Source organism: Abrus precatorius, unplaced genomic scaffold (genome assembly GCF_003935025.1).
Source record: "Abrus precatorius isolate BTA unplaced genomic scaffold, Abrus_2018 Scaffold6, whole genome shotgun sequence".
Lineage (NCBI taxonomy): Eukaryota > Viridiplantae > Streptophyta > Magnoliopsida > Fabales > Fabaceae > Abrus > Abrus precatorius.
Genome location: NW_020874406.1, coordinates 7,238,536 through 7,262,006, shown reverse-complemented (window position 1 = coordinate 7,262,006; position 23,471 = coordinate 7,238,536). Strand labels below are relative to the sequence as shown.

Here is a 23,471-nt window from a genome sequence, read left to right as displayed (position 1 = left end):
ACAATAATTTTTTTTTAAATAAATTTATTTATTATATAATATACATAGACAGATGCAGATCCGAATAATCCTGTATCCAACTTATATACTTATTAGTATATTAATTTTATGAAATTTTATAAAAAAAATAAAAATTATTAAATACTCCATCTTATTATTTTATTTGATTAGTAAAATAAAATATAAGTAAATATCAACTTTTAAATAACATGTCTATAAATATTTAAATTATGTTAAATTTTAAGTGAGTTGAATTAATTAATTTTATATTTTAAGAAAATTTATTGTTAAATAAATATTTAAGTTCAATACTTTGTATCAATTGATTTTATTTATATATAAGTTAAAAATACAAATACATACTATATTAGTCAAACAAATCATTATTTTAAAGGTTGTTATTAAGTATATTATTTTTATAAAATTTTATTAAAAAATAATAAATATTTTATTTCATTGCTTTTATTTCAACGTGTCATATTTTGTTAAAATAAATATTAAATTTTGTATAATGTATTTGCAAATATTTAAATTACATAAAAATTAATATGCATAATAAAAAAATAATATAAAATAATTTAATGATCTTATGTTATATAAAAATTTATTAAATGATATAAATATTCAGAAACACGTGTGCTTCTTCTCTGTAATACCAAGGTTTCTGTTGTCAAACTCGAGCAATTGACTATACTCCATTTGAGAAGAATTTTCCTGCTCGAGCATGTAATCTCGTGTATTAAATGTATACAAAGTGTTAACCCAATTCAAAAAAAGGACTTATTGGTAGCCTAGAAGAATAGATGGAAGATTTGAATCTTCATGCATTGCCCTAGATCACTCCTGAATGTGAAATGAGTAAATAAATAATTGATTGATAAAAAAAATGCACTAAAATTATGTTAAAAATAAGTTTAAAAAAATATTTTATTTAAGTCAATTTTAATTGAATGTGTTTTTTATATATATATAAATTTTATATTTTAAAATCAAAACTAAAAACTTACAATCATCTCCAATTTTTTTATAGACTCTCTCCTGATACATTTTTGGTTTATAGTTGAAGTATTCTAAAAAAAGCTCTTTTTCAGTTTTCAACACTAAAATAAGAAAATTGAATTAGGCTGATTTGATTATGTATTTCCAATTTTCTTATTATTCATATCCTTCCATATACTACTTTATCATAACTAAAAGCCAAAAGTGCAAACCATTTTTCTTATTAACTTAAACGTACTTCTAATATTAATATATTATGCTTGTGGATAAGCAATTTTTTACCCAACTATTAACGGTCTAATTCCATTCAAAAGTGCAAACCATTTTTCCAATGTCTGAAGCACAAAGCTAAATTATCAAACAATGCCACATGGAACCGCTGTCTTTAGAAAACGAAACTCACCCAGTTAAGAACATATAGAGTCAAAACTTTGATTACAGTAAAATCTCACGTTGACATGCTCCATGTCAGACCTAACACTTATTACCAATCAACTACTTCATGGCTATAGAATGCAAAAAGCTAAAATGTTGCACCAGAAAATTTTGAAAAGAATACAACTTCCATATGTTACTCTCAAAGGGCTGATAGGGCGTTGCTTGAAGATGATGACATTGCAGCTAGAACTTCGGTAACAGATCCCATCACACTCAGAGCTGCTTTCAAAACCTCTTGAGGGCATCCTGGCTTTACAATGGTTCGAACCTGAAGCAAAAAGAAGAAAAACTCCATGAGAATCGAAGTTTTATACACAATAAAAAAATTGATGCGCTTATGTTAAATACTTTTGATTTTGATTAAAAAATAAAGGATTAAACATATTCTTAGTTCTTATCAAATTAACAAATTTTGATTTTGGTTCCGAATTAAATTTTAGCTGTCTTCTACCCCTACAAAATACAAAAATCATGCGCTTATGTTAAATACTTTTGATTTTAGTCCCTGGTGAGGGACTAAACACACTACTTTTGTTAATTATAGGAACTAAAAAGGAATAAAATTTAATTAGAAACATAAATCAAAATCTACCAAGTTTATAAGAACTGAAAACATAAATATAAAAACTCACTCACTCCGAACACATACTCGGATGACCAGTCATACTTCACTTACCATATCAATTAGTTTGAAATTTTCAACTTGAAACATTAACGTCTTAAAGAATCAAGGATTGTTAAAAGTTATAAGAGTTGATTGTCAAGACCTGTTCAAGGTACTCCTGAAGTTTTTTAATGCGGCCCATGTAGTCCTGGTCTTCTACAGAAAGAGTTATTGGCTTCGCATCTGCACCAGGACCATCAAACTGAAGTGGACCTGGATTTCTATAAATATCATCCATAAGAAAGCTTGCTGCATTTTGTCTCAACATCCTGCAGCCAAGATTGTGCATCAGAGAATTATAAAATCAAGTGTATTAACATAATTGACCAAGAGGAGTTGCATCTTAAAATATTTAATTAAATCTTTTATTCCATATACAGGTACATACACATCATACAACATGACAAAAAGTCTTACTCGTATGCTTTGCCTCTCAAGTCCACAGTAGCTGGATGGATAGCAGGTTTTCCAATTGACGTGGCACCAGGATTCGGAGACCAGCGCTTCACAGTCATCATAGCCTAAAGTTCATCACAAACAGACAAAATACATCAATATTCTCTAACGTGGAAAAAATTGACATATAATACATAACCATCATGACTAACCATTAAATAGGGAATACAAGAAAAATATGAAAAGAACAAACACATACTGCAATAGGAGCTGCCCCACATCGCCACTTGTTCACAGGATTCTTCAGGTTAGTCACAGTTGCCATGTATCCATTTAAACCTGCAGCTAGAATATGGTAGCAGATGTGTCCAAGAACCTACAATAACATCAAATAGTTATTAACAAATGAGTTATGAGAGTAACACTTACAGAATATAGCAATTATAGGGGCTAATGAAAGGTAACTGGATCAACATACATATGCATAATCACAATCAAACTTTGATGGCAGAGATCCACGAGCTTGATAACCGAAAAAATGGCAAATGGCATTGAATTTCTTTCCCTTGTATGTGCCTTCTTTCTGTCAAAGGAAGAAAGAAATATCTTTACCAATCCACGAGAATAGGTGGCCAATTGACCTTCAAGTTACTAAAAGCAATCAATGCCAACTCCATTGTGCTTTTGACACACACAAAAATTGAAATCAAACCGGATTGCATGCTATACATGAGGTGTGATTCAAGATTACATCATTCATAACTGACACATCCTTGATCCTTCATGATGATTTCAATTCAGTACTAATCTATTGCAGAAGTGTAATTCATTTTTGCCACATAAAATGTTTGTTTCTCACAAAGCACAAGAGAAAATGTAGAAAAATTAGCAGTAGCTTGTGAAGGAGCACAAGAATGACAGCTTGGCTATCCCAGATCAGTAATACTATGCCTTGCAAAGGACACAACAAATATATGATGCATAAAAATCGGTAGAAATGCAATGATAATGGTGGAGAATCAAGTAAAAGAAGCAAAGCAGACAGAATGGAATAGAGATCCAGTGAATATATACCAGACGCTTGTTTATCTCTGCTTCCACAAGGTATGCCAGTAGTTTCTCAGTCTCAATCTGCATGTCATTACAAAGAAAGAAGAAGAACAAAGACATGAATAAAGGCTTTGAATTTCTAGCCATTCAAACGAACACATGATGATGATCATTACCTGAGATAATTGTGCTGAGTCATCAGATTCAGGGTAAAGAAGCAGCTGCAGCATTGAAAAAACCAGACAGACTTTTCTTTGTCATATACTATTCAGAGATGAATCGACACAAGGCCAATTTTCAACATGATAGATGAGTTTACCTGTTTCCTGATAAAAGGTGGCATAAATTCAAATAAAGCAGATGCCCATGGTGAAAGCTGAGAAGATATCTTGTCAGAAGCAACACCTTGTCTGAGTAAAGTATGAATTTCCTGAGGTACAAAGAAGTATTGGAAAGAACAGATTAAAGTTGTATCCATTGTAAGGTTAACAGCTAACATCAATGTCAAAAAGGAAACTGTCATTTTCTGAAGCTTCAACAGTCTACAATGGCTTATAGACAGATACATATGCATGAATATTTGATTGACAAGAGTTCTAAATGCCTTGTGTTTAGGTGGGGCCTGACTATTGAGGAAGGAAGCTTACCTTTAAGAGAGCATACACTTCAGGAATACTCTCAATCAGCCCTTCAGGAAGGAGGATTACTCCATGGTATTTCTCTTAAAAAAAAGAACATAGGAATATGATACCAGATCTCAAAAAGAATCATTGAGGCTCAAGAGAGGTATTTCAGAATTTCAGATAACTCAAACCTTGCTCTGCTCTAGCCTGAACTGCATCAGAAATTTGTTTTGTAATTTCAGAAAGGGTCAGCTTAGATGCAGCCACCTCCTCACCAAGAACTACCTGCAGAAAGCATATAAAAAGAATTGTTTGTCACATTGGATAAATAGCACAATTAGCCATAAATGTAGCAAGATAATAATACATACCATGTTTGGATGGGATTGGAGGGTGCATTCCAAAGCAACATGTGACGCCTTGCGTCCCATAAGACGGATGAAATAATAATACTGGAAAAGAAAACTCATTCAGAAAGGTACTTGAAAATAAAATTAATGAAAATTAAAAGCTTACTTTTCTGTATTCATACACACACAAAAATATATCGTAGAAAAGCAAGATACATTGGACTCATTACCTTCTCTGCAGAGAGAGCATCAGTGCAGACATTGCTGATGAGTTGAGAATTAACCTGAATAAACAAAAAGCAAAGTTTCACTGGCAATTCAAAAGCTCATTATTTCAGAACATAATCTGCCAAGCTGACATGGCCACAACTATCCCAATCAGTCTATCTTTTTGGTCAGGAGAAGGGAACTTTCAAATGAGAATACACAATCATTTTATCAAACATATTGAAATAGAGGAAAACAATATCCCAATAGTCTAATGCACACTGCCCTATCATATTCAAAACAAATTGGCCTTGTCACTTGTTAATTGTTATAATAGGTGACATAATGTCAAAATTATCAGCTTCACAAAATCATGTTTTCTAAATAAAGCATATAGAAGAGCAAATATATTGATATTGAGCTATATCATATGTTAATACAAAGAATAATATGTAAATTAAAAATCTCACCCTCACATGACAAGTACCTTACAAATTGTATCAAAACCAACATTAGTTTCCACAAACTGGTTTTTAAGATCTCCATTCAGAGTCACGGGAACACCAACCACCTGCAGAATCCAACTACCATAATCAATAAGTTGTAAAATGAAACTAAACCAACTGATATAAAGAATAGATAATTTTTAAAACAAACACATTATGAAAATGAGTAAATAATCCCAAATATAAAGCTTTAAAAACTCCCCCATTTACATCTATGTGGATAAATTGACAAAACCCAGAATAACCAGTAAAAATACCTTCGTGGGGCATTTTGCTAAGGCAAATGTTTCTGCAAGCTGAGCAGCATCCGTGTTTGATGTCACCCCTGAAAGATAATGTATTTCAACATTTAGAAACCTCTTCTGCAGAAGTAAAGATAATCATATGTGAAAGTCCAGGAAGATTAGGTATACCCCCAATGATGACAAGGCCATCAAGTTTCAAATTATTGCATGCAGTACGTGCAGCATTAACCTGCTCTGTAGTCCTGATTTGATCTTTCGTCCGCCCAAGCAAATCATAACCACCTAAGATAGAACACCCAAGGTATTATAACAAGGAGCTAATAAGATAATTGACTGATTAATGTCAAAACCTTCAACTGCACAACAAACCTTGATTCTTGTATGAGGAAAGAACATCGTCAGTTATCTCCAGAGTTTTCTGGGCAAATAGACCTTCTGAACCACCTGGAGAAAGTAACAAGCATATGCAGACGTAGTTACTAACTCTGACAATAACAAATATCTCAATTTTAGGGTGAAAGCAAATACTTATACAATATGATAAACAAGCATATCAAACTATCAATATATATGACCCGATCATGCAAATTACCAAGAAATCCAAGCAAAACATTGTTAGGATTGTGAATTTTGAGGGCATTGTAGAGACCCCAAATAACATTGTGTCCACCAGGAGATTGTCTCCCACAGAAGACAACTCCCACCCTGCAACAACAACAACAACAGAAGTTGTGAGATTCAAAACAGACAAGTACCATAAAGAGATTCACAACAATGCCTAGGAAACATCACCATGCTAACAATATACTTACCTAATAGGAGGGTGCTCAGTTATAATCTGAGCATCAGGGACTTTAGCAGTGGCCCTGAGAAAGTGAGCCAAAGGGTGTCCATACGTTTGAGGAAAAGCCCTGCTTATGGAGAGGGCATCAGTGGGATCAGCAGTGGTGGTTGCATCACCAAATTCAACCCTAACAGTGGTTCCCTGCACAAGAAAAACAAAAAGGGTCAATCCCATTCCACCCAAGTTCATCACCCAAATCCAAGAAAATCAAAACCTGGTAGCCCCTACTGCTCCATCAAACACTGAAAAACACAAGATCTGGTCACACACAAGTACCTGGAGGCAAGGAGGGAGCTCTGGCTGGTACAAAGATCGATTCTTCTGAAGATCTGAGAGTTCTCTCGGAATACCATAGTCAGAATCCATGGATACACCCTCTTTGGATGCTTTGCTTGAAACAACAGAGAAAAAAACAAACGCCTGCACTGACGAAACAGAATACAACGTTTACAAACGTTGTTGATGAGAGCAACTGTGAGAGTGTAACTGTTGTTGTTGTTGTTGAACGTTTAGTGTTGTTGTTGGGTAGGGTACCCTTTTTATTTTTAAGTTGCACCTACCAAACTTCTCTTTTTTCTTTGCTTCTTCAAAACAAATGACCCATTTAAACGTATCCAACAATAACTGACCTACCAAGCCCACCGGATTCGGGTCCCTTTACCTTATTGTTATTCGAATATTCCCTCATTTCTCGCTCACCCTTACCATCCCTTTGTTGACGCCACACTTTTTCTTAGAGTTTTTTAATTCTTATCTTTATGGTAAATTCTAAGCTTTTTATGCCCTTTTCGCTTATGCTTTTGTCATCTTCTAAGGTGGAAAAAAAAAGGGTAGGAGAAAATAAATCATATTCACTTTTTACATGTATAAATTATTATGATCGTTGGCGTTTTGGATTTTCGGTCTCAAAAAGTCATTATGCTTCGATTGAGATTCCTTACCTTAGGAATAATCAGTGCCCACAAATTTTGGTGCCCAATTTTATTTGACCTCCAAATTTATTGTGCTTCGGTGTCACGCCAGACCAACACATTGGATGATTGATAATTACTTTTTCAATAAAAACTAGTTATAACAAAATATAATATAATTTGATTAATGCTAATCTTGAAAATTACCAATAAGAGAGGATATAAGATTAATTGATAAAAATAACTTTTATTAAAAATATAGTATTTAATAAAATCAATATTAGACAGGTTAAAATTGCATAAAATAATAATTAGAAAAATAATTATTAATTGATATAATTAACCCAATGTCTTCAATCCATGATGGAGATATTTTATCGTGGAAACACAAATATACTTTATATTCTAGATACTTAGTAGTTAATTTACAGCTTCATTAATCAAAGTGAGTCACAATCTTGGGGCACGTGTGTTGAGTTGAGTTGACTTGTGAATGGTAAATGTGGTTTTTATTTTTGACTCATAAATTAATCTTCTCATTTGTTTTAAAACTAGGGAATGGAGAATTTCTTTGTGTAGCATGGTCAATGCATCTAGAGACAATTAAAGATTTAGTTATTATAATTCCCTTTCCCAAATTAACTCCTATTTTATTTTAAACAAGCTGTTATAACTTTTATTCTTCTCAGCTCAAATGCTTTTGAATTTTGACATAAGTTACGTATATTATTTATGGTCTGTTTTTTAATTTAAAAATGTCGTCTATCATAGAATATTTCGAAAAATTCATCCTATTGAGGAATGGCAAATACTTGAGTTGACAAGTTAACGGTAAATGGGAACTTTTCTCTTTGACCACTGTTAGACTAAACGTGTTTTTTTATTTTATCTAGAAGACCATAATTTATTTAAATATATAGGAGATTGTATATGACCCAAGACAAAAGGAAATATCCCACTTTCTTGCTTGTCTGTCAATGTGAAGCTTCGCATTTTAAATTTTTCTATTCACGCTTTTCCTTCTTTTCTTTTTCTTTTTCTTTTCTTTTTTTGCAATTTTTACCGTAGTTTTTAAAATCACTTGTTTTTAGTTTTTTAAAACAAATTATTTTATAGGTTTGTCAGTAATTTCAATTATCTTTGCAATTTTTTAAAAAAAAAATTATTGTATCCTTGTATTTGAGAAAATTCAGTACATTTCTTACACATTGAATAATTGTTAATATTGTAATAAAATTAGTAGTTTAATTAAAAAAATATTAATATTTTTAAATTTTTAAGATATAAAAAAATTGCAACGATTAATTTAAAAAGAATATAAAATACTTTTTGATGTACAAATATTGTAACAAAATTATTTTTTTATCAATTTCAAAAATTCTATTAATAATGAAAGAAAACCCAATTACATGAAAGGGAGCCCAAGAACCTAGGGCCCAAATACCACATGTCATCAGAAAAAACAGACAATCGAGAGGGGCAAGCATGGGCCATGTCTCTTGCTCAGTCATCTACAATTAAAAGTTTTGTTTTACTATCAAATTAATCGTTATAAATTTAAATAATTATTTCACTAGTTAATTAAATATTTTATCATAGAATTGAAATATTTAGTTTGTTACTAAATAATTTAGGGTTTAGGGTTGTTATCAAATAAAGCTTTTATAAATTTAATTTATCATCAAATTAAACCCTTAAAATTTGTTTTCATCACTATTTTAGTTTAACGTAAAGATTAATTTAGTGACAATATCTCTGAAAATTTAATAAGATAACAATTCGAACTTGTGGTATACAGTATGTATTGGCAAAAGGGTAATGTGTGTGTTGTCCATGTAACAAATTTAGTAATTAATACATTGAAAATAAGTCTTTATTTTTTATATTTATGAAAATAGTAATAATAATAATAATAATAATAATAATAATAATTTCTTATAAAAAGAACTGAAGATATTATTTTATAAAATTATTTTAATGATTATATATATTTTTAGAAATTTTATATAAAATTCCATAATTTAATAGTTAATATATATATATATAGTAAATTTTATTTACTTTTTTCCCTTTTTTATTGGACGATATGATTTACCTTCTTCTTGCATTTTAGTTTACTATGTTAAAGTTTTAATTTTTTTTAATTCAGCCTTAAAATAAAGTTTCATCAATACCTATATCTGTTCATGCTTATGTAAGGAGCTAAGAAGACCAATGAAAAAAAAATTATGATAGAGAGATCGAATGGAAGCTAAGAAGATTTATTGACAAAAATTATATTGGCCCAAATGAAATAATTTATTTATACATGAAAGGGTGATAATTTCAATATCTTTATTTTGATTTGAAATTTCATCATTTATTATTCTAATTTTGTTGATAAAATTTAGTTTTTAAAGAAAGTTTTAGTATATTATAGTGCACAACAAGGCGTTACATTCTCTTTCAGTGTGAATTGCATGATAAATTTTTCAAAAAAGAATAAATTTATTATCTTGAATATAAGAAAAAGAGCTATTTCAAAGTGATTGTGAATATTATTTGAATCCAGTTCTATTTTTATACAAATAAAATTAAATTTTAAAATTTAAAATTTTCTTGTTTGAAAAAATTAATGTTGCATCAATAGAAGGTTGAATCCTCTCTTTTCTTGCTTGCTTTAGAATATTCTTTTACCTAGTGTCTCTGTCATTCAGCTTTGCATCAATAGATCCCAGTTCTCGTTTATTCGCCATGATTTGGTGTCAAAGTGAAGATTCTAAAATCATTTAATTTTTCTTCATTTTTTTCTATTTATTTTAATACTGTTGTTTTAATGAAATACACAAATAAAAATTGGAGTGGGTAACTAGTTTTCATTCGACAAATTGAATGTCTTAGTGGTCTAATATTATATCAAAAGAATAAAGACTTCAAGGATAGTTTAGATAGTTTGAGTAATAAATGTTATATTTGTAGGATCTAAATTAACTTCACATGTTTGGGCTCTTATTTTAGTAATAACAATAATAAGAGCACGATAGCAATAAAATGATGTGTTAAGGATAACAAAATTATCAATTCAATCATCACTAAGATTGGATGCTTTAAAAAGTATTAAACTTTATTTGAATCAACATAAATTAAAATTGAAACATAATTTTTTAAGCATTGTATATTAATTAAAAGAAAAAATTTATTTTAAGCACTTACCTTTTAGTTATATGTAATTTAAATTTTAAATTTTAAAATTATGTAACGTCACGTCTTAAACTTATTAAACTGTACGAAGAAATTCTTACTTTAATTTATAAAAAAGAAAAAAATAAATTTTACTTTGTGTGCAATTTGTACTTTGAGTTTTTAAAATCTTGTAACTTAACCTACTTCTAAAAAACACATGGAAAGTTAATGGCTAAATTAGATATCTAAATGATAGAAAAGTTTTTTCCTATAATCTGACAAGTATAGAACTTGATTGTACAATTTTAAAACTCAAAATCTAAATTATATGACTAAAAATACAAAGTTAATTAAGTTAAAATTTACATTATGAATATGCAATAACATTAAATATACATATTTTATTAATAAAATTATAATTTTAATTAGTAAAGAGTACTGGCCGTGGCCAAATAACAATAGCCAAGTTTTGTCCAACTTCAAAAGCCTTATTTAAAGAGAAAATGGGAAACGCCAAATTCCAAGGTTCTATGGCTTGAGTTGAGAGCATTATATTGCAAGCACACGAGAAGAAGCTGCAGGAATCAAATACAGGTCATCTTTTCTTCTAACAGTCAACCCAAATTGCTCAGTCATGTCCAAGTCCTCATTTTTCATTCCATTGGGAAGCTTCCAATCAAAATGGTGCAACAACAATGCAAGTGCCAGCTCAACATTTAGCAAACCAAATGTGCTACCTGGACATACTCTTCTTCCAGCACCAAATGGAATGTACTCAAAACTACTTCCTTTGTAGTCTATAGAGCTATGAATGAATCTCTCTGGATAAAACCTCTCTGGTTCAGTCCAATATTTTGGATCTCTTCCAATTGCCCAAGCATTGATAATTATCTTACTTTTGATTGGTATGTCATACCCATGAATCTCACATGCTTGTCCACATTCCCTTGGAAGTAAAAGAGGAGCTGGAGGATGTAACCTCAAAGTCTCTTTAACAACTAATTTCAAATATTTCATTTCATTGATGCAAGTTTCATCAACCCTTCCATTCTTATTGAATACCTCTCTCACTTCATCTTGTGCTCTCTTCATCACCCTTGGATCTCTCACCAACTCTGCCATTGTCCAATCTATGGTAGTTGCTGATGTCTCACCTCCAGCAGCAAAGATATTCTGGAAAACAAATTATCATTGATGTGAGTAATTGTCATATTTGAGCATTAAACATATCTAAAAGGTCTACAGCAAGTGACAAGTTTGGGTTGTACCAAGCATGTACACGACATGGGACAGGAGTAAGATACGATACGGATATGTGAGTATGATAAATTTAAAAAATTATAGGACACGGTACAGCTATAATATAATACATAAAATTAGTAAAAAACTGATATTTTATTTATATATATATATATAATTTAATAATTAAATAATAAATTTTATATTTTATAAGTAGTTATATATAATATACATTTATTTTAAAATAATACTTTCATCATATAATATCAATAATTAAAATATATTAATAATCATATATTTAAGAGATAAAACACTTAAAAGTAAACTTTAAATTTGAAAATATAAAAAAATTAAGATAATTTTATAAGTGTAAAAACAAGTTAATAAAAATATAAAAAATTATATAAAATAACAAGGAAAAGTTAAGTAATAATTTGAATATCCAAAATTTAAAATAGAATTAACAAAAATGTTAATAAAATTAAAATAATTGCAATAAAAAAGAGTATAATTTACACATCAGTTATTTTAATATTAAAATGTATACGTGACAAATTATGAAAGAGAATAATTCAGATTACTACTTTATTTTTTTAAGAGTAAAATCTTATTTTTAGCATATAGGTTGAAAATATAGAATACAAATTTTAAAATAAGAGAAAAATTTCATGTTAGCATCTCATTTTAAACACGATAAAATGATATCATTTTTATAATTATAATAGTATTCTTACCTGTATTGATATAAAACTTTTTAAAAAATGCAAAATATATGTTTAAAAAAAGTTGTTTAAAATGTGTTGTATCCGATAGGCTACTGTTCTTTAAGTCCGTGTTTCTTAGTTTGTATTCATACAAGTATTTACAAGGTCTAATTATCCATACCTCAATTATAGCCTTGATGTTGTTATTAGTTAAGCAAATATCTTGATTGCCATCACAGTCATCTTCAAATTTTAGGAGAATATCTACTAGATCTTCCTCTCCTTTACCTTGGGCATGTTTGGATTTTGATTTTGCCTCCTTATGTTCATTAATGATGTTTTCCAATATCTGATCCATTTTATGATGAAGCCTCTCAAGCTTAGGTCTCAAACCAGTGACAAGTTGAAGCCATGTAGCAGAAGGAAATAAATCTCCTATTTCGAAACCTCCAGCAACCTTTAATACTTCTTTCACCACAGATAAGAACTCTTCTTGCTCTTTGCACTTCTTGCCAAACGCAGCCCTTGAAATGATTGCATATGTTGATGAGAGCAGTGCCTGAGTGAGATTGAAGGGTGGTCCTTTCTCTGATGCTATCCTTTTGATGAGATTGGTGAGCTCTTCTTCTCTTATTGGCTTGAACGAATTGAGACGTTTTGGGGTGAAAAGCTCTAAAGTGCAAATTTTTCGTAGCTGTCTCCAATAGTGTCCATAAGGTGCAAAAGATATATTTGTGCAATCATAAGCAATTATTTTTGCTGCTAGAATTTTAGGCCTTGATGCAAACACAAGATCATGGGTTTTCATTACCTCTTTAGCATATTCTGGTGAGGAAACAACTATGGTGAAGACCTCCCCAAGTTGTAGATGCATCAAGGGTCCATATATTTTGGCCAAGTCTCTTAATTTTCGGTGTGGTGTAGATGTAACAAGATGGGGTAGGTTTCCTATAATAGGTAGCTTCCATGGCCCAGGGGGTATATTTGGCGTAAAGTATGTTGTTGTCTTCAGATTCCTCACTATTCTCAGTGCCATAAGCATGAAGAGGAAAAAGGAGATTAAAGCTAGTAAATCAAGGATATGGAAATCCATGGAGATAAAACAAACCTGTGTAGTCTGGACTAAAGTGTTCCTAGTTTGATAAGATAAAGATTATTGAAGGTGGAGGGAATTCGAATACAAGAGTTGGGATTTTTGTTGCTTTTTAATTCTTGCTTTTATTCTACATGTATTTACAAAGAAAAACAAAATCATTTTAGATAAAGAAGCCATTTTAACATAAAAAGGTTAGTATGAAAATAATAACTCTTTTTTTAATTTATGATTTTCTATTTTTTGTTTAAAATCTCTCATTTTCTTTTTCTAAAATTTGAGGTTAAATTATCTTTAATTTATGAAAAAAATTGTATTTAATTCGTAGTCATTTCTCTTATAAAACATGCATTCATTATATATTTTTTTTGTAAACATATTATTTATCTTAATTTTCATTTTTTCCTTCTTAATTTTCTAAATTGTAATAAAATTTGTACTTTTTTTTGTACAAATATCATTTCTAAAAAATATTTTAGTGTTATACTTGATTATGACTTAATTTGAGTAAATTTTTAGAAAAATAAGAAAAAAATCAGTATAAATAATAATACATTTTTTTCTCATGAATTATGAATAATTTATTTTCTTAAATTTTAGAAAATTTAAATGAAAAAAATTAAAAAATATATAAAATAAGTTATTTTTTATTATATAATTTTTTATATATTTTTTTAAAAGCTTATCCAAACTATACAAGTCTATTTTTATAAAAAAATTTAATATTCCTTGCTTTACTTATATAATTAATTAGTTAGTTTTCATGCTTGCATAATTTCACCCACTTCCTTTGTTTGCTTTGTGTGGAGGATAAGTTCTCGTGTAGAGTTGAAACAACATCGTTGGCTATTTTTGTCGTTTTCTTTGTGTAGTGGTTGCGTAGCATACAAAATTCAGTGGTCCACCGTTGCATTATTTGATGTCAATTTCTCGTCTCATGATGTAAAATAGATGGCTTTTGTATTTTTTTATAAAAAAAAATTATTAAAATAATTTTTTTTTTAAAACAATTTTTCTGTCCTGATTCTTTTTGATATGTCGTTACGAATTTCGTTCGTACAAAAAATAAAATTTTTTATTTTTTATTTAAATACGTGGCATAATTATGTTAAATTTCACATATTACACAAACATAATTTATTTTTTAATATATTTTTATAGAGTGTCCTTAGAGAATATATGAAACTTACTTTTTATTATACTAGACAAATGTCGATGAATTGAAACCTTTTGAGTCAGCTCAATAATAATTATTATAAAATTATATTTATTAATAATTATAAAACTATTATAAATAAGTCTAATAATAATTAGTAATTATAATATGAACTAAATAACATAATTTAATATTTTAACATCTAATTAATACTTAATTAAATTAAAATTTTATAAAAATTAATTTATGTCAACTTACACTAAAGTAAAACATAAAAAATTCTTGTTGATAGGAATGGAAACAGGTCAGGCCGTCTGATAAGAATTTATGGTCTGACCTGGTTTAAGTTTGGCCTAACTTTTTTAGTAAACAAATAAAGATTAATTTTTTTTTAAATTCTATTTAAGTAAACAAATCAGGTCTGAGTTGTTTATAAAGTCTGTTAAGTCTAACAAGCCGGCCTATATATATATATATATATATATATATATATATATATATATATTGATTATATAATTTAAAAATAGAGCTGTCAAAATATATTTAAATAATAAAGTTATTTAATAATATATTTTTTATATTTTTAATTTTGTTATTATTAAATTAATATATTATGTTATAATTATTTTATTTATAATTATAATAAACAGAAATTATATTTTATTAAAAATTAAAAATATTTATACACGATTACACTTTTTAAATAATAAATTTATTTAATAATAAATTATCATATTTGTTATATTTAAACAGGTTAAAGAATAAGTTAAGTTTTTAAAAAGGAATAAGACACAATTAAAACTAAATGAAATAAAATTTAAAAATAAAATAATAAAGTTATATTACTATATTTTTTATACTCTTAATTTTATTACTATTAATTTAATTATTATATTAATATATTATGTTTAATTCTTTTTCTTTATAATAAATAGAAATTATTTAAATATGAATTATATTTTATTCAAAAATAAAATTTAATAAAAAAATGATAGACAAATAATATAAAAAATCAATATATATATATATAATAGGACTATATAGTAAATAATATAATCTTAAATAAATTATGTATAATAATATATATTTTTTATAACTTATTCCGTATTTTACTTTTATTGGTATAAATTTTTTTTACTAAAGTACCTATAAAAAATATTTAGATATCAGGTTCACAATACACAATCACACACCTAAATATAAATATGTCAAATTTTAAATAATTATTTTATATTATATTTGAAACTAAAAATATTTATACACGCTTATACATGTTTAAAAAATAAATTTATTTAATCATAAATTATTACATTGATTTCATTTAAATAAGTTGAATAACGTCTAAGTCTTTTTAACAGAAATAAATAAGACACAGTTAAAACTAAATGAATTAAAATTTAAAAATAAATATTAATATTCTATTAATATATTTTTTATATTTTAATTTTATTATTATTAATATTTAATTATTATATTAATATATTATGTTATAATTATTTTTATTTATAATAAATAGAAATAGCTTAAATATAAATTATATTTTATTTGAAAGTAAAAGTTTATAAAAAATGATAAGAAAATAAAATAAAAAACTTATTATAATATATATATATATATATATATATATATATATATATAATCAGACCATGTAACAAATAATATAATTATAAATAAATTATATAATAATATATATTTTTGTAACTTTCACATGTTTTAATTAAATTATTAGTTAATTTATCAATTTTTATATAGTATATAATATGTGTTTTAATTTATTGTATCAGTAATATTTTCTATATTACATTAGTGTTATAGTGTAGTTAATTTTATGTTTATTTGTTAATTTAAAATAACAAATTAATGAAATAAATAAAATTAAATATTTTTATAATTATTTTTTCAATTTAATAGTTATTATTATTGTCATTATATATATATATATATATATATATATATTGCATTAAGTTTAAATTTATTTATTTTTTAAAACATAATAATTTTTTTATTTGATTCAACAAATTGTGTGAATGTTATTTTGTGATCAATTTTATCTGTTCATTGTAACTTTATTTGTTAAATATAAGATGTTTTTAAACAAACAAAATTTGTTTCTAAAATAAAACTAAAATCTTTAATATTTAAATAATTTTTAAAAAATAAATCAAGAAAAATATAAATATAAATTTCATTAATATAAAATATTTATAATTGATGCTTAAATAATATTTTAATAATTATTAATAATATAGATGAAAATTAAAAAATATGTAAACTAATTTGATAATAAAATATTTATATTTTTATTAATATTAAAATATTTTTTTAACAGACTTTGTTAACAGACTTCAAGACAAGTTAGACCACTTAAATAGGCTAGGCATTCTTGAAAATAAAGTCTTTGAAAGGTAATAGGTCATACTCAAACTTAATAATTATGTTACAGACTAGACTTGTTTAAAGTAAAGATTGACATTACCTGTTTCTACCCTTACTTGTCGACAAGCTCTACCGCTTCACATGGAGTAAGATATAGAGTGTATCACCCCTTCATGACCTAAACATGCCAGGGGAGATGTCGTTCCTACCAACGTTCAAATAATAAATGTTCTCAAGCACGATGGTATAGTCAACAGTGAAGTGTGTGTTAGTGTCATATTCATTTCACATGATACTAAAATAATAAAAATTAAGTTTTATGTACTCTTTAGACAAAACTCTTTAAAAAATATAAAAAAAATTAAGTCTTCTTCCATTAATATATAAAATTTAATAATATTATTTTAGGTGTTTTAATTTTTTAGGTTTGTCTCTTTAACCAAAAAAAAAAACTTGATTAAAAGAAAAATTAAATTTTATTTTTTTGTATGAACAAAACTTGTGATAGCAAAAGAACTTTAAATAAAAAAATTATTTTAATAATTTATTTTTAAAATTATTTATTAAAAAATATAAAAATCTAAAGTAAATACTTTTATTTTTGCATTGTATTTAATATTTGTCTGATATTAATTCTTTTCTCATGTATCAATTCATTGAAACATTTAATATTTTTTATTCTATTTTTATCCCTTTTTTCCATCTATTTTTTTCTTTATTTCACCTCTTATTTAAATGTGTTGAAATAGAGTGAAAAGAAATAGAAAAAAAATAGAAAATCAAGAAATAAATTAAAAATAAAGAAAACTAATTTGATGGTTGAAGGTGTTGAAATAAAATAAAAAAAGAAAATAAGTTTCCATTTATTTAGTGAGTAAAAAGAAATTAAAATTATATAAAAAAATTAAAATTAATTTATATAAACACGCACTATATTTTCACTTTCCTTGCCCCACCTCTCTTCCTTATATGCATGTGTTAGAAAAACATGTTTGTGTTTCATACGTGGACAACTGATATATTAAGGGCAAAATAACGTTCGTATTCATTCTAATAAATTATTCATGGATGTTGCTAACATAGTAAATTAATAAATAAATAACAATTTTAAAAAATTGAAATATATAGAAGTGTATGAGATTTACATTTTTTAACAAAATATTTTTATTTTTATTTTCTTAATCAATGCCTTTAAAGTATTAGTCAGCATATTTCATTCTTTACAATAAATATATATATATGTCACAATGGTACGACAAAAAGATTTTCAGATACATTAGAGGAGTTGCCACTAAAATTTATTTTAAGAAAACCTTAAATTTTTTTTAAAATAATATAATTTTTGAAACTAAAAATGAATTTAGGAGTCATTTACGTGTAAGGAAGGTATTGCACCCTACAACGTCTGTTTAAAATATGATTACCTTAATTAATTATGTAAATTTATTTTAATTTTGAAAGATATTTATTTAATCCCTAAATTATTATTATTATTATTATTATTATTATTATTATTATTATTTATTTTAAAAGAAGACAAATTATTTATTAAAATGTTGATGGATACTTTAAAAAAATTATTTTAACTTGACGGGTCTGGTTCCCGCTCCTACGTATCCTCGGGTGCAATAGAAACTCAAACTCACGTAATTCTATTTAAAAATTACAAAGTTGGTTGATTAAAATTAAGTTTAATAAAAGAAAATTTATTTTGAAATTAAAATTATTTTCATAAAATTATAATGTTTAAGATACAAGATAACGCAGTTATACATGTACCTTACGAGAAACAATACAGAAGGTGAAAGAAGATCACACAACTTTATTGCAAATCGTTAAAAATATTTTATTCATAAATAAAATATTTAAATTTAAATTTTGATTATAATTAACATTGAAAGAGAATTTAAGATATGTAAGTTATACATAAATCTCTTATAATTTATTGAATAATTGAAGGCAATATAAATTACACATCGATGTTATAAAAATTTGTATAAATAAGTAAAGAAATGTTTAACTATTTAATTTATCAAAATTAGAAGTATGACTTAAGAAATTTTAAAATATGAAATTAATCCTATTTAATGAAAGAAGTAAATATATTTGAATTGTTAAAAAATAAAATTATTTAATAAAAAGATTTAAACTTTGTTTAATAAATTTATATTATATAGAACCCAATGTAACGTTGATACACATAAATTTTAACAATTCATAATGCATAAAAGTAGAATAGCTACACATTAGCATTATAAATTATTGTGTCAATAAAATAAATTCTATTTAAATTGATTGATTAGTAAAATAGTAATTATAGGGAATACATTTTGATTGATTATTAAGATAATTAAATTTTAATAACATATAATAAATTAATATTGTCTAAAGTATCAATAACATAGGTACACATAGACTTTATCAATTTATAACATACGATGGTAGAGAAACTACACACTAATGTTATAAATTAATGCAAACATGTATTATTTATTCATTTATTGTAAAATAAATTTAAAATGTAATTTATTCCATAAAAGAAATGAAAATATAAATATAAAATTAAATTATATTCTAAATTTGCAAAAAATAGTAAAAGAAAATAATGCTAAAGAACAAAGCCAAAAATAAATAAATGGAATAAATGCTAACAAAAAAGAAAAAAATATAAAAATTATTATGGGTAGTGTATATATATTATCCTACTTATCTTCCATTATTTTTAAGAGAAAAAGATAAATTTTATAACTAAAAGAAAAAAAGGTTAATGAGGTATTTTTGCTTAAAAAATAGGTTAAAAATAGATAAATAAATAAATAGATAAAAAATATTAAATAATAAAAAGGAAGTTTAATTCTAAAACAAATAAATCTTTTTCGAACATTAAAAATTTTCACATTTGCTTGGTTTGCAAACTGGCTACCTAAAATCGAAAGTTTGAAAAAAAAAAAAAAGATAAATAATAATGATTAAAAAATGGATAGCATAAACCGTGAAGATTGGTTCCGTGTGTTCTAATATGCTACTCTGAAGCTATGCTAACTTCCTATCTAATCACATATCACTTTTTCTCATTTCAACAGTACAAGTAATAATATATTATGCATATAAAATGAAAAAGTAGCAGTATTGACTTAAGATCTTTGGAATTTATTTTATCAAACCTTTCTTTCTTTTATTTTAATAACAAAATAATGAAAAATAAATAAATAAATAAATGAGAGATAAAAAGGACTTAGTTAACTAACCCGTAAACTACCTTTTCTGTCTTTATACTCCACTTTACGTTTTTTTGTTTAATAGAACTCAAGACATAGTCCATTATTTGTTTAACAGAGCTCAAGACATGGTCCAAGAGCAATATTCATACCTTAGAAAGTTAAGGAACATTTTAGATATGAGCAAAGAGGATGATGAGTGTAACACCCTTCCTTTATATATAAAAAATTTGCATTTATATATTATATTATTAAAACATGATTAGGAAAATTGGTAAAATTTGTATATCTTAAAAAAATGGTACAATATGAGAATACAAATTTATATTTCTTGACCAATATACAAAATTCCTCAATAAAAGGTTTCACTGTGAAAGTAAATGAAAATACATAAAAGACTTATACATTTACTGCATTAAATTTTTATTATATATGAGCAGTTCATCTCCCACAAATCCTTGACGAGTATAACCCTAGAACGGATAAACCATTTCTATTTCTTCTCTTTCATTACCTGAAAATAATCAGTAATGGTGAGTACTTCCTGCCCCACTAAGTCTCTTTTAATATAAATTAATTACTAGTAATTAGAGTTATAACCTAATATCCTATTTTGATTCATTATTAACATAGTACAATCCATATTTACATTCATCACATCCAAATACATACGATCATACAATTATCAATTAGAGCATATACCACAATTCACTCATCATACATACATTTTTATGTTGACCTGTATGTTATTATACATGTGTTATATCATTTCAATTCATATGTCATAATACATATGTTCCAGTAACACCGATCGATGTACTACAACACACGTATCATAACAACATAAATCGATCTGCTACAATACATACATAATAATCATACATATTCTATATCATATCCTATTTATAACACTTTTTATCATAATTGCCCCTGTGATCCCTTGAGGACTTCCTCGCATAGATAGCTGCTGGTTGACCGCAACATCACGGATACACGTGTGCCACCTTGGCCCCTTTTAGCAAATGTATAGTTAGGAGCTTTGTTGGGAGATGAGAGTGTGGCCTGTGAATGTTTATTTTCAATAATTTATTATGCACCATTTTTATTATTAACATTCACCATCCTTATTTCCTCAAGATTTCTCAAATCTTGTCCTTAACTCTATACCCAGTGTATCGATGTACTATCTATACTTGTTCTCTTTTTCTTTCTTAATATTTCTCATTCCACATTATTTCTATCAATCAGCATGTCATGATTCATGAGTCACAATTTATACAAGTTCTTGGATTACAACATATATGATATCATGCCCTTCAATGTGCTATAATTTATATCATAATCACTCTGTTCCAAGTTACTTGCACTCATGCATTATAATCACGCATCATATTCTTTCTCAGTCATATTCCCATTACTCATTCATATATTACATGCTTTCAAAATCAACCAACACTTCAATGATTCCTATGATTATGCTCATATTGTATACATTTCAGCTATCAAATCATATCTATACTTGTTGCATCATGTCAGTCCAACATATAAAGTTATCATACAATATCACATCATGTAATCAATACAATGCTTCAATCTTAGCACATAGATTACCACACAATATCACACCATACAATCAGTATAATATGCCGAAGGTCGAACACCTTCGGACTCAGCCCAACTCGTACAATCTTAATATAATCTTCTAACCTAAAGTTCATTATTTTGTGTCTTTTATTACTTAACTCATATACATCTTAAGTAACTTAGTTCTAAAACCTCTTAATGCTACTCAAGCCCATATTTTTTTTTTTAAAAATATGGTTTTATTAGTTTAAAATAAACCCAAAACCTCTCTTTATATTAAAATACATTTTCACCGTATGATTTCATAGAAATTATAAATTATTACTAAAATAGATTACTCAGATTCTCCTAAGATCACTATATATGTATATAAAACTAAAGCTCGAGAATACTCCCCTTACCTTGAAATGGATCTCAAAAACTATGTTCTTCGCGTGCTCTAAAGAAAAACTCCACGTCTCGATCTAAAATACTACCCAAAGACAAGAGTTATTCTTAACATCACAAGGTATATTTCTATTATGAAAAAGAGAAAAAAGAAATAGGAAGGAGATTCAAGGGATGAGGTCTAGAAACTTACTTAGATCCAAGAAGAACGGATGTTTGAGCTCAAATATGAAGGAAATCCAGAGTTAATGAAGGTTTTCTCTGAAAAGGGAGAGGAAGAGAACAAAGAGGATGAAGAGAGATATGTGATTTGGATGGAAATAAAGATTTTAGGGCGATAGTTCTTTAAATATCTCTCAAACTCGCGACTTTCTCGTTACAGTGAAAAAACTAGAAGTTTTCTTCCTTTGCTGTCTGTCATTCTAGCTACAGCGAGAGCTTCTCGCTACAGCGAGAGCTTCTCGCTACAGCGAGAGATTCTAGCTATAGCGAGAGGGCTCTAGAATATTCCATTTTTACCGCCTCATTCTCGTTACAACAAGATTTGTCTCGCTACAGCGAGATATCCTATAGTTCACATCAATTAAACACTTCTAATTTCAAATAACATGCACAAATAACTAACATTAATTGCAATAATAATAAATTATAAAAATGAGGGTGTTACAATGAGTGGTTAGAATAGTGGGCGAGGAGGACGAAGGTTGGCTGAAACAATGCAGTTTCTTCCCTCTGTTTTGGTTTGATTTTTTTCTACTCTTTCTTCTTCTTGGTATTAGTTTTTTTTTTCTAATATTCTAGTTCTTCATCTTTCTTTGCTATATTCTCTCCTTCTTTTTCAAATCTCTCCTAGAAAAAATGCTCTCTTGATTTTTTGTCTCCCTAAAAGCTTGTTCTTTCTTTTTAAAAATTTTGCTCTCTAAAAAAAAGACCCTCTGTTCCCCTCTCTTCCTTGAGATTTTATATTAGGTAAATTTAGAGTTTTTGCAAAATGACAAAAGTTCAAAGTTTTTTCTTTTCCATGCTCAGAACTAGTTTTTGATAATGTGGTATAAGCTTCTGTGGTGGAGGCTACTATTTTTGGGAAGTTAAAATTGTTTTTGTCAAATTTTTTTTATTTTTTTATAAAATAATTTTATTTTATTTTATTTTTTGAAATTTTAGAGGTAATTCATGGGAGGTAAAAAAAAATTGATATTCACAATATATATATATATATATATATATATATATATATATATATATATATATATATATATATATATAAAGGAAGTCCCTTATCAGCACTACGGATCATTACATGGTTGTCACTATAGATA

General features: G+C 26.9%; 2 protein-coding genes across 2 annotated transcripts; both read right to left on the bottom strand.

Moving 5' to 3' along the window:
- Positions 1-1,344: 1,344 nt before the first annotated feature.
- LOC113870491 (pyrophosphate--fructose 6-phosphate 1-phosphotransferase subunit alpha) lies at positions 1,345-6,856 on the bottom strand. Its single transcript, XM_027507077.1, has 19 exons — positions 6,599-6,856; positions 6,291-6,463; positions 6,071-6,183; positions 5,848-5,922; positions 5,647-5,760; positions 5,491-5,558; positions 5,215-5,298; positions 4,751-4,804; positions 4,542-4,622; positions 4,362-4,455; positions 4,195-4,268; positions 3,867-3,977; positions 3,724-3,768; positions 3,572-3,628; positions 2,976-3,080; positions 2,757-2,873; positions 2,519-2,622; positions 2,205-2,370; positions 1,345-1,705 (listed from the first exon to the last, which is right to left on the bottom strand). The coding sequence occupies exons 1-19, from the start codon at positions 6,686-6,688 to the stop codon at positions 1,577-1,579; spliced, it is 1,854 nt and encodes a 617-aa protein (XP_027362878.1). The 5' UTR covers positions 6,689-6,856; the 3' UTR covers positions 1,345-1,576.
- Positions 6,857-10,704: 3,848 nt separating this feature from the next.
- Positions 10,705-13,528, bottom strand: LOC113870492 (cytochrome P450 71D11-like). Its single transcript, XM_027507078.1, has 2 exons — positions 12,520-13,528; positions 10,705-11,568 (listed from the first exon to the last, which is right to left on the bottom strand). Exons 1-2 carry the CDS (start codon positions 13,429-13,431, stop codon positions 10,945-10,947), a joined length of 1,536 nt encoding a protein of 511 aa, XP_027362879.1. The 5' UTR covers positions 13,432-13,528; the 3' UTR covers positions 10,705-10,944.
- Between the last annotated feature and the right edge of the window lie 9,943 nt (positions 13,529-23,471).

What these genes read in the sequence shown, in the direction of transcription:
- LOC113870491 (XM_027507077.1), bottom strand. Translation starts at nt 6,688, where the DNA reads ATGGATTCTGACTATGGTATTCCGAGAGAACTCTCAGATCTTCAGAAG. An exon ending in ACTCAGCACAATTATCTCAG is followed by an intron (nt 3,629 to 3,723) that starts GTAATGATCATC and finishes AATGACATGCAG; the next exon opens with ATTGAGACTGAGAAACTACT. An exon ending in TTGAGAGGCAAAGCATACGA is followed by an intron (nt 2,371 to 2,518) that starts GTAAGACTTTTT and finishes TCTTGGCTGCAG; the next exon opens with GATGTTGAGACAAAATGCAG.
- LOC113870492 (XM_027507078.1), bottom strand. Translation starts at nt 13,431, where the DNA reads ATGGATTTCCATATCCTTGATTTACTAGCTTTAATCTCCTTTTTCCTC. An exon ending in ACATCAAGGCTATAATTGAG is followed by an intron (nt 11,569 to 12,519) that starts GTATGGATAATT and finishes TTTGTTTTCCAG; the next exon opens with AATATCTTTGCTGCTGGAGG.